Source organism: Sinocyclocheilus anshuiensis, unplaced genomic scaffold (genome assembly GCF_001515605.1).
Source record: "Sinocyclocheilus anshuiensis isolate Anshui unplaced genomic scaffold, SAMN03320099.WGS_v1.1 scaffold20, whole genome shotgun sequence".
Lineage (NCBI taxonomy): Eukaryota > Metazoa > Chordata > Actinopteri > Cypriniformes > Cyprinidae > Sinocyclocheilus > Sinocyclocheilus anshuiensis.
The window spans coordinates 348,588-363,424 of NW_015558646.1; the positions used below are offsets into that span (position 1 = coordinate 348,588).

A 14,837-nucleotide genomic window follows, 5' to 3' on the forward strand; every position below is an offset into this window, starting at 1 on the left:
TCAAATGTGCTTTCTTGAGGGGACACCAAACTCAGTCATCAGTCCTTCATGGCTATTGTACCGTACGGATGTAGTGCCGCTGCGATGCGCAAGGGGGCGCTCCGACTGTTTCTTGTGTTTGCCACCGTGGATCCGGTGTTATTCCGCTCTGATGAAAACCGTGACATTTGGTTGCTGGGAGCCGGGGAGCAGGTTTACGCCAACAGTTTGATAGACTGTCGTTTTCATCAGTATAGAGGTAAACGCGCGGATATAATGCACTAAAGCAGGCTGAAATTATTTGAGACAAGGGATTGCACTCTAACCTATTTAGAAACGAATTATATTCCATTAAAATAAAAGTATGACCGTGCTGCATTTGTACTCGAAATGCAGACATAAATGATAATCAGTCAAAATCTGTTATGACAACGTTTTATTAGTGAGCCTATTTGTAATTTGCATTACAATGAACAACATCTAGCTAGCCTAATTATACAGGCTACATATGGATTTGATGTTTCGCCACCCACAATTTGTACGTTTTCAAACAGTCGGTTGAATGCCGATGCAATGCAACAACCTCTTTCTGTTGTTGTGACAGGCAAAAGGTCCATTTAATAAGTTCTGTCAGACATTGTCTGAAAATAAAGATATTCTGGATATTCTGACTCGATTATTGCTAAGGGTACATTTGTATGAGGCAGTTACTTGGACAGCTTTTAAGTCATATATCCTAGCTCTTTTTTTCCTTACCCACTGACCGTTACAATGGTTAGAAACGAATTATATTCCATTAAAACAAAAGTATGACCGTGCTGCATTTGTACTCGAAATGCAGACATAAATGATAATCAGTCAAAATCTGTTATGACAACGTCTTATTAGTGAGCCTATTTGTAATTTGCATTACAATGAACAACATCTAGCTAGCCTAATTATACAGGCTACATATGGATTTGATGTTTCGCCACCCACAATTTGTACGTTTTCAAACAGTCGGTTGAATGCCGATGCAATGCAACAACCTCTTTCTGTTGTTGTGACAGGCAAAAGGTCCATTTAATAAGTTCTGTCAGACATTGTCTGAAAATAAAGATATTCTGGATATTCTGACTCGATTATTGCTAAGGGTACATTTGTATGAGGCAGTTACTTGGACAGCTTTTAAGTCATATATCCTAGCTCTTTTTTTCCTTACCCACTGACCGTTACAATGGATCCTAAATTAGCTTAATTTTATGTTTTCCTCAAAAAAAAAACAAAAAAAAAATCATTAATATAACACCCATATACTGACTGAGCAATATTCAGTCTAATTTTGCTTGGCACCAAATGAAAAAGAAGAAAAGTCATGTCCATTAGAATGGACACTGGGTCTAAACGGGTTAATTACTTAATCCAACATATTAGTTGTGCTCAACTGTATCTTATTTAATAAAGAGGGATAATATGCAACTGCTGGACATTTCTGTGCAGTTGCCATGAGGAATCCCAGGCGCGTGACTGACAGCAGCTCAACAGATTCGTTTTGGCAGCTAGGAGGCGCATGTGGCTCGCGCTTGGGAACCAAACCTGAGAAAGCTCCAAAGACAACACACATTGCAAGATGAAGACGATAGTAGAGAGTCTGCCTGGTTTATGTGTGCAGTCGATAGGCTATATTAAATGCATCATATACCAATATAAATTATACAACAATAATTTTAAAATATTTACAGTGAAGAAAAAATGCCTTGTCTAAAGAGAGAGACATTTGTTTTGCACTTGTGAAATGAAATGCAAATATACTGGTTTTCCACTTTTTTTAAACTGTACATTTCAGATTAAATCAAATACCTTTTATTGTCACATCACCATATGCACAGTTCAACAATAAAGTGATGTGCAGGTAAAGGATACAAAATTCACTACTTATACAAATAATAATGGGTGGAATTATGTATTGCTACACATTTTCAATATATAAAATGCACAATTTCCCATGTTGATATACAAATATTTTTTTTTTATTTTGTGTGTGTGTGTGTGTGTTTTCCCCCCACATCTTGATCGTTCTTCTCTCTGACTCATTCTCATGCGAACTCATCAGCCATTCAATCATTATGACCAGAAATCCCGCAGCTCTGACCAGGGGCGTGTCTATCCGCTACTAGGAGGCTTGACTGACGTAGCGCAAATCCAATAAAGCTTCAGCTCTGCTAGTGCCGGGTGCTCCCATTGGTTGGCGAGGAGAGGGTGCTGCGGGAAAACCGAACAGCTAAGCGCTGTTGCCTCAGTACTGTGCCAGCGGACCCCGCAGGAGCGCACCAGATATACCGGGACCTTTCAGATATCAGAGACTGCAGCTCTAATATAAAATGCATTTGTTGAATTAACTCTGTGGATTATGATATTGTGTTTTATCACACGCCAGCTGATATCTCTTAGTATCAGTGACAGTCTAATGCTGTAATGTTCACTTGTGCCAGAAATCCGCTGCGACTCTAAAGCTTGTTCGTGGGGGGAATCGCCTTGGGAAATCGGTCCTGTGTAAACCAGCACGCAGACAGCATGGTTTTGGCTGACAGCCCCGTTTAAGGAAAAATATCGCCTTACAACCAAAGCCTTACGCACGCCTGCGCGCCTGGCCTTGGAGAAGAGGGTGATGGTTTTGCTGCGTGCTCCGCTGAGATAAAATAGTCCAAGTGTCCTTTCCGGAGTGGAGATGTTTGTGTTTTTGCTCCTGCTGTGTCTCGCGGATGGAGTAGTTTCGCAGATACGTTACTCTGTGCCCGAGGAAGCGGAGCAGGGCACATTTGTGGGGAATATCGCAGAGGATTTGGGACTGGACCTTACGAAACTTTCATCCCGCCGCTTTCAGGTGGTGCCCAGCTCGCGGACGCCGTACCTGGAAGTAAACTTGGAGAACGGGGTGCTTTTCGTGAACGAGAAAATCGACCGGGAGCGCATCTGTAAGCAGAGCGCCAGCTGCTTGCTTCACCTGGAGGTGTTCTTGGAGAACCCACTCGAGCTCTTTCGCGTGGAGATCGAGGTGGTGGACATCAACGACAACCCTCCGAGCTTTCCGGAGACAGACATCACCGTGGAAATATCCGAGAGCGCGACCCCGGGTACGCGCTTCCCGTTGGAGAGCGCCTTTGATCCGGATGTCGGTAGTAACGCATTGCGCACTTACGACATTACCAACAACAACAATTTCTACCTAGACGTGCAAACACAGACCGACGGCAACAAATTCGCAGAGTTGGTTTTGGAAAAGCCACTTGATCGGGAACAGCAGGCGATGCATCGTTACGTTCTCACGGCCGTGGACGGCGGCCAGCCTCCTCGGACAGGTACAGCTCTGCTTGTGGTCAGAGTGCTCGACTCCAACGACAACGTCCCCGTGTTTGATCAGCCGGTGTACTCAGTCAACTTGGCCGAGAACGCGCCCGTGGGCACGCTCGTCATCCAGCTGAACGCGACCGACTCAGACGAGGGCCCGAACGGAGAGGTAATTTACTCGTTCAGCAACCACATCTCAAGCAGGGTCAAGGAACTGTTCGATATCGACGCCCGAACGGGCCGTATAGAGGTCAGAGGTGAGGTGGACTTTGAGGAGAGCAGCCTGTATCAGATTTACGTGCAAGCGAAAGATATGGGACCTAATGCCGTGCCCGCGCACTGTAAAGTTTTGGTCAAAGTAACGGACGTAAATGACAACGCACCGGAGATCATCTTCAGCACCGTCACGGAGTCGGTGAGCGAGAACGCAGCCACTGGCACCGTCATCGCGCTGCTCAGCGTCAGCGATAAAGACTCCGAAGACAACGGCCAGACGCATGTGGAGATTCTCGGAGATGTTCCTTTTAAACTCAAAACCTCTTTCAGAAATTATTACACTATTGTGACTGACGGTCCTCTCAACCGAGAGACTGTAGAGGCATACGCAGTCACCGTTGTTGCGAGAGATAAAGGGATTCCATCTCTGGCTACCAGCAAATCAATCAAAGTGCACGTGTCTGACGAGAACGACAACGCGCCAACGTTTACGCAGCCCATTTATGATGTGTATGTGACTGAGAACAATGTCCCTGGTGCTTACATCTACGCTGTCAGTGCAGTCGATCCTGATGTCGGACAGAATGCTTATATAACTTACTCCATAGTGGAGTGTGAAATCCATGGTATGTCTGTGGTCACCTATGTGTCCATCAACTCGGAGAATGGGTATCTGTACGCCCTCAGATCCTTTGATTATGAGCAACTAAAAGACTTCAGCTTCATGGTTCAAGCCAGAGACTCGGGCAGCCCCGAGCTGTGGTCCAACGCCACGGTGAACGTCATTATAGTGGATCAAAACGATAACGCGCCGTCTGTGATTGCGCCTCTTGGAAAAAATGGCACTGCGCGGGAGCCTTTGCCGCGCTCTGCCGAGCCAGGCTACCTAGTTACTCGCATTGTCGCCATGGATGCAGATGATGGGGAGAACGCGCGCTTGTCCTATAGTATACAGAGAGGCAACGAGAATGGGATGTTCCGAATGGACTGGCGCACCGGGGAATTGCGCACGGCCCGCCGGGTGTCAGTCAAACGAGACCCGCAACAACTGTATGAGCTGCTGATTGAGGTAAGGGATCACGGGCAGCCTCCTATGTCGTGCAGCGCGGTGGTGCAGGTGATGCTCGTGGACAGTCTTGTGGAGGGCCACAGTGGAGAACGCGGCACGGCCAAGGCCAAAGACGCGTCTCTGGACTTGACGCTCATCCTTATCATTGCTCTCGGTTCCGTTTCTTTCATCTTCCTTCTGGCTATGATTGTGCTGGCCGTGCGCTGTCAGAAGGACAAAAAGCTGAACATCTACAGCACCTGCCTGGCGAGCGACTGCTGCTGCCTGGTAGGCTGCGGGTCGTGCGGGTCAGGTGGGTGCTGCGGTCGTCAGGCCCGGGCCGCCAGGAAAAAGAAGAAGCTGAGCAAGTCAGACATCATGCTGGTCCAGAGCACCAACACAGCCAACGTGAGCGTGGCGAGCGCCGCGCAGGTGCCCGTGGAGGAGTCAGGGAGCTTCGGCTCGCTCCATCAAAGTCAGAACTACTGCTACCAGGTCTGTCTGACTCCGGAATCGGCCAAAACGGACCTCATGTTCCTGAAGGCCTGCAGCCCGTCGCGCAACAACGACACCGAGCACAACCCGTGCGGAGCCATAGTGACCGGCTATACGGACCAGCAGCAACCGGACATCATATCTAACGGCAGCCTGCTCTCCAGTGAGGTACGAGCACTTACTCAAATAATATAATTACTTGCCAAATAATTTCTTTAAAATAATTTTAAAGATTCCGTTTTATTTTTTGTTTGATTTTGATTAATGGCACTCAGAAAGCAAATCTAGCTCTTTTATTAAGCTATACTGTATCTCTACAGTATAGACTTTAAGCATTCGTCATTATGTGGAATAGTCATGATTTTGAAATAGTTTGCTATTTTACATTTTAATTGTCTTTTTATATTTCGAATTAAATATGCATTCAGTGAGAATAATACAAAATAATCTTCCTCTCAAGAATAGTGAGCTCTGAAAACAAACAGTTTGATAACTGGTTGCTCGCAGACCGACATAAGCAACATTATTTATTATTACTTTATTATTATTATTATTATTATATGTTCTATATGGCCTATTCTGTGGAATTACCCACGTTAGAGCTTAAACATAGTGAGTCACTGAAATTATAGATTTGCATGTTTGTGAAAAGCTCCCCGGGTTATAGGTCATTAGATATGCCAGTCACGGTGTTGCAGAGCCTCACAAGAACAAAGATCTGTCTATAGTTGAATTCTGCTGAATAGCAGCAGAGCCTAATGATTTTGACTGCCCATAAAGTTCCTGCAATGCCCCCAGTGAGCAAAACCTGAATTCTGACCTGTGTTATTTATTTTTTTTTTTTAATTAATATTATTTAATTACTATTATGCATTGTTGTTGGGCCTGTTTCAAATCGATACCTCTCTTGCAGACAAAACACCAGAGAGCAGAGCTCAGTTATTTGGTAGACCGACCAAGGCGTGTTAACAGGTAAGCACTTAACCTAACTGATCTTAAACTTATTTCCCCCCATAAAATTTTCAGAAGCCTTTATTTTTTTAAAGTCTATGAACATCCGAATTAAACCAACCTGAGAGACCATATCAAAGCTGAGCAGTAAATTTGTGGTTATATAAGAGTCATGTGGCATATTGGTTGACTCAAACCCTCTCTCCTCCCTCAGTTCTGCATTCCAGGAGGCAGATATCGTGAGCTCAAAAGACAGCGGCCATGGAGACAGCGAGCAGGGAGACAGTGACCATGATGCCATGCATCGCGGACATTCCTCTGGTAAGTCTAAGCTAGTCAATTTCTATTTTTCTCTTGTTTTGTATTGATTAACAGAAGAGCTGCTAGTCAGGCTGAGCTTGCAGAGATGTGGGTAAACTGTCGAGATAGACATGCTGGATGAAAGATGGCAGATTTTAAATAGTTTGATTGGGTTTCATCCTCACACAATCAGAACAAAAGCCCTGATCAAGGCATGTCATGGCTTTTCAGATCTGTCAGAATCCTAGCAGAAATAGTTTAGGCTAGCGAGCCTCTGGGTGTGGATGCATGAACACGTTTTGGGAACTACAGCCTTAGTGGAGAATGTAATCCAATTGTTTATGAATACATCCTCATAATAGGGATTTACTTCAGTGGTATTATCTCCCTTTCACCAACGTCTCCAAAGACATGATGGAATTTAGATCAGTCCAGGCGGTCTGTCATCGACTCTGTGGGAATGGGACCAAATAGGTTGAGCGACAAACAAACAAGCGATTCATTGACTGCATGCGACCCCGTCCCCAAACTCCCCTTCCACCCTAATCCCTCTGCCCGCATTCCACTGATGGAGGGCACTACTTGTCCACACCTTCATAAGACCACATGTGGCGCTTTGGAAATGAGATTCGGCTTTATGCTGCGATGGAAACGGTGCTTTGTTGCTAAATGACACTTCGCTTGAAGTGCATTGGGAAGTTGACTGTATAATGTAATTATGACATAGTTGGACACAAATGAATACAACAAAAAAGTTGCATCTTATTATCATTAATTTCTCTTTGCTTGAGCATATGTCCTCTGCTGTTATTCCAGAGCACCATATGCTGTGGCTGGACTGCTTCAGCTCTCATTTAGCCTATTTTTGCTCATTTAAACATTAGATTAAAATCAAGATTTTTTTTTCCATACAAGGTCAGCTAGCCCATCTGCCTTTGTTGTTACAGGCCATCAAAGAACACTTGCCTTTAAGATACAGCTCTATAATGTAATAATAATAATAATATGTTCTGCTTTTTTTTCCCCATTTGCTTGTTGTCCCCACTAAAATTAATTGTTTTGCTGCATGCTATCTTCTTTAATTAAGATAATTGAAAACGTTTCACTTGGTATGCAAGCTTGGAGAGCATTCAAAAGCGTACATTGTTCATTTTAATGAGAATTCGCTAGAAACTGCCTTCATCCTTTCAAATTTGTTTCAGACATTTTGTTTCTTAACCAGCTGCTGTTTTATGGGCTTTTTGAAAAAGGAAAGTTTAGTGCTACAGTGTCACAACATAGACACATCCCAATCTAGTCATCTCTGCTAGATTAAAAACAGGCCAAGATAAGCATCGTTTAATTGATCTCTAATGCATAAAAATGCACCTGTAATACATAGTGGAGAACTTCAGAGCTTCTCTGATGAAATGACACACCTGAATCGTTTCATTCCAGTTTCATTTCTTTTATCCCGAGGATCTGCCATGTTGTAACAGAATCCCTCATTTGGTTTGCAGGTCATGTTCAGAATCCAGAAACAGCTCACTGATCAGTAATTTATTTTCAGCCTGATGCATACCGATTAGCAAATGAAGGTTATTATCAGATCTAATGCTTTGCAGGGCTTCTGCTCAGAAAACAGCAGAGCAGATATATAGAGAAGGAGATGTTTCAGTGGATCATTTCATTTACAGTCCATTGCTATATCTTCTTTAATCTATAATTCTTTTTATCTCTCTTTCTCTTTCTCTCGCTTTGTCATGCACAGTGTAGAGCATAATGAAAAAGTGACGTAGAGTTTCAAACAACTTGCGCAAAATAATATATTTTGAGTGTTTTCTTTTTTGGTGAAATTGCTTGTGGTGTTCCTCTGGCTTTTTGTTGCATAGAGACCCTGTTTAGTCATCGCATTGCGATCCGCCTCTGGGTGATCTGGCCATTGCCTTTTTCATCTGGTGCTTACATGCATCTCAAATGTGGATTCTTTGTGCACTTACGGTCAAATTTTGAGATGAGGGTCTCTGTTTTTTTTGACAACACAACATCACTCATTATGTCAGCATGCAACTGCCAAGGTGTTATTGAAGTTTGATAAAAAAATAATAATAATAATAAAATAATAATAATAATAATAATACAAAATGGTGCATTTCTCACAAACATACACTACCGTTCTTTGTTTTTTCCAAAAGAAATTAATAGTTTTATTAAGCAAAACTGATCAAAAGTGACGAGAAAGACTTTTACATTGTTACAAAAAAATTAATAAATAAAAATAGTTGGAAGTATTTCAAAGAAATGCTGTTCTTTTGAACTTTCTGTTTATCAAAGAATCTTGATGAATAGAAATAGAACAGTTTCCAGTTTTGTGTGACACTGAAGATTGGAGTAATGATTGTTTAAAATTCAGCTTTTTCCATCAGAAAATAAATTTAATTTGAAAATAAATTAAAATAGAAAATGGTTATTTTAGGTTGTAAAAAATATTTCATAATATTACATATTTTTACTGTATTTTTATGAAATAAATTAAGCCTTGGTAAGCATAATAGATTTCATTCAAAAGCATTCGAAATCTAACTGACCGCAGACTTTTCAATGGCATGTAGTGTTATAACGTACTTTAAAATATTGTTTTAATTTTAATCTTATATATAATGTTTGAAATATAAAATGTTTTGAGCTGAATTCTAGAATAATTTAGTGGAGTACCTGCTTTAAATGGCAAAGATTAAAACCCTTGTAACCTTTTTTCTTACAATAAGTGGATACATATCAAAACATTATGGAACCCATTTAAATTTGTATTCAGCATCGGCTTACCTGAAACTGAAATTAATACAAGGTATAAAAATAGCATGGATTTTTTCAACCAGAGAATTGTATTTTCATCAGGTTTGATTCTTTCTTGAAATATTGAACCACAAGTCAACAATATAATTACTTTTCCGGTTTTTCCACTGAAAAAAAAGACACTGGATGAGTACAGAGAGCAATTAATTTCAGAAAATGTCAGGAAATATCAAGATGTCTCCGTGCGATTACACGATGAGGAAGTGTCTTATCTCACACTGTCTAAATATCAAACTCTCTCTCTTGCTCGCTCTCTCACCTTCTTTGTATGTCAGAAATATACACAAAGAACCTTTGTTCACAGTCTCTTATAAAAATGAGACCTTTGAATATTGTCATAGATAGCTTTCAGATTTGTTTAATGTCTGAACTACTTGTCGATGTTATACTTGGGTCTGTAATTAGGAGAGTCTTACCAAGCCCAGGCCTACGTAGGTTGTTTGCATGTAGCTCAGAAGAATTCTAATCCTCTTTTAAAGCAGAAACCCAAAGTCTGTGTATGCTGACCTGTCTTCTGTCTGAAGGGCTAGTCTGAGGATTAGCAAAGAACATCCCCCCCACACCACTGACTCTGCTCCATACCTTCAACATCTCTGCTTAGCGCTGCTTTGAAAATGGCACTTCATTAATCATCCAGCTGTAATTACTGACTGTTTTAGATGTGGGGTTTTTAGACACAGAAAGGGGATTTAAAAATGCTCACCTCTCTCTTCTTCTCAGATGCATGTAGTCAAAATGGCACGGCTAACACCTGCTGGGGTGCCGGCGGGGCTAAAAGGCTTCGTGTAACTGTCACGCACAAACTAACAGGATCTTTTCTCTCACGCTGGCTATAACTGTAACGCTCTTGTAGCGCTAGCTTCTCAGCTTTGTGATTTGTGAGGGCGTTAGTCATTGGATATTAGCAGTGGGCTGCTTGAATTACGTGCCGCTAATTAAAATGCATTTTCAAAGAGGCTCGTGCTAAACCTGATGTGGTAGGCCCAACACTGGTGCTGAAGCTTGGCTCCTAAGGCCTGGAAAATTATAAAATTGTTAGATTAGATTAGATAGTTATGTAGTATCTTGTTGTGTTTTCCGTATTTTTTAGGTTCTTTAATTTAGACGAGAAAGAGACAAAAGAGTAAGTTTTTTTTTTTTTTTTTTTGGAGGCTTGAGCTAAACCTATGAGAAAGATGTTGTAGGCCTTAAGGGGTGGAGCTAGGTTCTTAAAGCCTGTTTCAAATAATGCCTGGGAAATTACATATTTATTTATAGTAATTTAAACTGTTTAGATATATAAATATGTTATATATATATTTCCCCAAATATTTTTATTTTATATTCCTTTGAAGTTCATTGAAGCATGTTTTATATTTTGTGTGTGTGTGTGTTTTTTAAATGTCTTATTGTGTCCCTTATTCTTTTTGTTCCTTTAATTGAGACAGAGAGAAAGAAACAAAATAGTAAAGGGGGTTATGACCTTTATAATATATCCCTTCATCTTCTAGCTGGGCAGAAGAGGCGGAAAGAGAACAGAGGATCGGGTTTATCTGCAAGCTTGGTGTCTGAGAGAGTTTACCTTTGATGTCAAATAGAAAGAGAGAGGGAAAGAGAGACCTCAAGAAGAGATTACAGCATTGACTCCATCCACTCGTTGTGTATGTTCTCCGCACATGCTTTGATCAGGGTAATTTGTAATTTAAAAGTCACTAAAAAGGAAAAAAAGAGCACGATGCAATCTTTTCATGATTAGCACGTCAAGTGCCAAAGACATTTCATGCATAGAGCTTCTAATGTTTTCAAAGTGAATGACATGTATTACATTTAATTTGGATTTACATATTTATAATGCTTGATTAAGTCTAAAAAAAGATGTTGGATAAGTCATACCGATTGGTTGAATTGGTTGAATGTGGCGGTTCGGTCTTTTATCTACGAGAGGAGATGTTGAGAGCGAGTTATATCATACATGCACTGCATACACATGGTTTATTGTATTTATTTATGTTGGTTTGTCTTGTTTTAATGCACTTACATGCTTCCAGTGCAATTGGGAGCAGATTCCTGCTGTCATCCTCCCACATGGACAATTAAACACAAGCTAACCCATCTCTCTGTTCTCTCTCATAGGAGTAGACCTCTTCTCCAACTGCACAGAGGAGTGCAAAGCCCTCGGCCACTCAGATCGCTGCTGGATGCCAAGTTTCGTGCCTACCGAGGCACGACAGGGCGCCGATTACCGCAGCAACCTGCACGTGCCGGGCATGGACTCTGTGCCCGACTCTGAGGTATTTGAGGGCGAGACGTTGGCGGGCGATCAGTCATTCTCAACCTTTGGCAAAGAGACGCCACACAACCCCAACCAGATGCACCAACACCAACATCAACACCATCAACACCACCTCAATGCTTCCACGCTAGAGAGGAAAGAGTTCGATGCACTTCTGTGTAACTCTCGCATGCCTTACAAAGCCACCTGTCTGTGTGAGTATCTCAAAAGAGAGAGCTCTTTCCTCTCTCTTGATCTGACCCAAAAAAACTTTCCAAATTCAAGGCCTCTAGCGTGAAGTGCTGCTGAATTCTCCTCTAAAAATTCTAAGCCCTCACACTTCCGATTTCCTTTACCCATCAACATCTGTCCATCCTTCATCTGCTGTATATATACTGGTTCCTGGTGTACACTCTTAAAAATAAATGCTCTGACAGAAGCAAAACCTATAGGAGAGAACATAAGTGTATCATTTTAACTTCCTAAAGTATTTTTTATCCTCTAGTTCTTTAGGAAATCATCTATTGGTGCTTTAAAGCCCCCTGGAGGCCTGCACATTTTAAATGGAGGAATCAATATTCTGATCTTAAGAACTTCTTCTAATGTAGCATCAAGAACTATTTTCATCTTCAACGAAGCAAATAGAAAGAAATCTACCAAGTGAACAAAATAGTTTTTTATTGAAGCATTGAAGGACCTTTATTTTTAAGAGTGTATGATTAGCTTTTTCTTCATACATTTACTCACATTCAAACAATGTTATCAGGGTGGTGAAAACAATCAGAATTTAGGAATTGACCCACTTTTAATACAAACTGGCTGCACACACAATTTTTGGTAATTGAAATATTAAATTATAAGTCTATCTATAAATAAATAAACCTTCAAGCCAACATTTAAAATTTGTCTTGACCAACTTGTTTTTTTTTTCTTTTTTCTTTTTAAAAATTGCAATTGTATTACATTTATTGAAATTCGTTTAACTTTAATTCTACCTCCTTACATTCAAATTCAAAATCAGGAATTAAACGAGCATTCTCAGTTGAATTCAGAATGTTCCACAACCCTGATCATTTCATTACTTCAAACATTGCACATGCTTTGAAACATGAAATTGCTCTATGAATTCATTCAGTTGTTTATAAATGCAGGGAATTACAAAAGCCCTTGTCTAGTTGTGGGATTTTAATGCAATACGATGTTAGATCAAACATTAAAACATTCTCAGATATCTGACCATAGGCAAAAACCCACCAGCGACTGACAGAGATTGAAGCCTAAAATGAACTTGTAAAACACACAAAAATAAAAGAAAGGCTGAAACTCCCTATTGTTTTGTACACAGGCAGTAGACTTATTGAGGCAGCGTTTGACTAGTCATGCCAAACATCAGCTCAGAAGCTTGAAACAGACGCTCTCAAAAGGCCAGAGTTTATAAGGTTTAGACTGCCTACTACTGTTTGTTGTGTTGGAGGGGATGAAGGTGGTAGTGGGATTGATTGAAATATTATCGACTGCTCTTGTTCTGTTGAAACCTTCAGACATCTGTCTCAGAAAGAGCGCTCCGAGGCTGTGTGGGTGGTGCATTTAACTTTGAGGTAATAGTTTATGATTGTAGGCCTATAGTTCCACATCAAAGCTCCGCTTCTGAACGGACCAGCCAAGGGTCTTTTAATAGCTTAGCACAACACTTTATGTAGTTTGCCGCCTAAAAAACCCTAACCTTTAATAAGCTTCCTTTCTTTTTCCCTTTTTAGCGCGGAAAAGGATATGCTAGCTCTTTCCGAGTGGACATACCAGAGACGGCGTGATTTTGCACAATCAGTAAAACTGATGGAAAAGCAAAGAGCGTCAAGTTTTCAGACTCTATTTCCAGAGACGTCAGATGATTGTGCGTTCCCAAAGGCTTCCGGAGCCTCTAGGACCTCAACAAACTTGATGAAAGAGTCTGACTCGCAGAGCTAGATGCAACGCCGAGCGGCTGGACATAACGCGCTTCTCAGCAGGACTGAGACGGAGGACAAAACTAAACCGTTAAAATACACTGAGGATAGGAAGACAAGTAAAGAAACAAGAGGACAGCTATTCCTCTTGGCTTCTGCGTGTGCCTGTTTACAGCACTACTGTACATCGTAAAAAAAAAAAAGACAAAAAAAGACAATGCGAACTATGACGAGAACCACCAACGAAAACTACAAAAATGGAGATATATTCACTGAGCCCTTTAGTTGTTTATGTACACACACACACACACACACCACTGAAAAGCCAATTGTACAGGAAATTCATTTGTGCATTACAAATGCAATATTGTTCTTTTAGACATGACTGTTTTTATATTCTGTGTGCGGCTGTGTGTGTGTGATAAGGTGTTTTCCCTAAATCTATTCCAACTCTTTGTCAAAAGAAAAAAAAAAAAGCAACGGATTCCACGGAGGGATTTTTTTTTTTCCCGTCAGGGTTAAGTGTTTAACGTTGTGAGCAGGACAGCTGTGGCCTAAATCTTACTCTCTCAGACAATACGTAGGTTATATCACGTGTGAGAAGTCTTAACTGTACTCTTTTAAACTTCAAAATAAATATAAATCTATATCTATAAATCTATCTATATATGCTTTTTCTGAAAGTGCGGTCTTCATTTGCGCCGTTTTTTCCAGTGTAGTGTGTAAGGCTCCTCAAGGGAGCTGTTAGCGTCGCTAATCCACTTTACAGGGGTTCTTAACATGACAGAAAGCCTTATCTCCAAACTTTTCATCCATTTTTTCACTTTTGGATATTGAGATTCATGTCTATAAATAAAAAGGGTCATAATATTCTAGATTTTAATACATGGCAGTTGTGTATTACTGTAGCCAAATAGATCCATTTGGAAATTTGAAGCCAAATACAAAAGGGGCACACAGTGCGAATCAAACACACATGCACACACACACACACATACACACACACACACACACTGATACTGATATTTACACACTTAAGCATATGAACACAAACACCTTAATACCAGGAGGTGACAAATAAACTGAAAAATGCATAATTATGTCTTAGACTCCTGTGTTTTATTTTAAGACAACTTTAGCGGAACTAATACGAATAGACAGTTTAACAATTAAGCCACATTCCTTCAAAATCAAATACTACACAAAACATTCTTTTCTAATGAAATATGTAATGGAAAACCAGGCACAGCTGTCTGGTTTTGTTTTGTAGCTAAGGACATCTGAAAGTCTTATTTTTGCACACATGGATTCAACCACTCAAATTAGCATTTAGAGCAATTTATTTGTTCAAAACAAATGCTATTGAGGTTTTATTAACAATGACAGTTCAAAAACATTTTTGCACAAAAATGGAGGGAAACATGGACAAATACATTTTGTTCACTTCTCATCTGCAAAGAGAACAAAATGTAATATATATATATATATACTC

The 14,837-nt window shown here is 40.6% G+C and overlaps 1 protein-coding gene across 2 annotated transcripts; it reads left to right on the top strand.

Annotated features, from left to right (window-relative positions):
* The first annotated feature begins 2,274 nt into the window (after nucleotides 1–2,274).
* On the top strand, nucleotides 2,275–14,483 carry LOC107680982 (protocadherin-10-like). 2 transcript variants are annotated; one of them, XM_016477088.1, is made up of 5 exons: nucleotides 2,275–5,233; nucleotides 5,979–6,037; nucleotides 6,231–6,337; nucleotides 11,264–11,617; nucleotides 13,160–14,483. In XM_016477088.1, exons 1-5 carry the CDS (start codon nucleotides 2,687–2,689, stop codon nucleotides 13,177–13,179), a joined length of 3,087 nt encoding a protein of 1,028 aa, XP_016332574.1. In that variant the 5' UTR covers nucleotides 2,275–2,686; the 3' UTR covers nucleotides 13,180–14,483. The 2 variants fall into 2 exon arrangements, with proteins under 2 accessions (XP_016332574.1, XP_016332575.1); XM_016477089.1 differs by having other exon boundaries at nucleotides 11,264–11,421.
* The last annotated feature ends 354 nt before the right edge of the window (nucleotides 14,484–14,837 follow it).

What these genes read in the sequence shown, in the direction of transcription:
- LOC107680982 (XM_016477088.1), top strand. Translation starts at nt 2,687, where the DNA reads ATGTTTGTGTTTTTGCTCCTGCTGTGTCTCGCGGATGGAGTAGTTTCG. An exon ending in GCAGCCTGCTCTCCAGTGAG is followed by an intron (nt 5,234 to 5,978) that starts GTACGAGCACTT and finishes CCTCTCTTGCAG; the next exon opens with ACAAAACACCAGAGAGCAGA. An exon ending in TTACAAAGCCACCTGTCTGT is followed by an intron (nt 11,618 to 13,159) that starts GTGAGTATCTCA and finishes TTCCCTTTTTAG; the next exon opens with CGCGGAAAAGGATATGCTAG.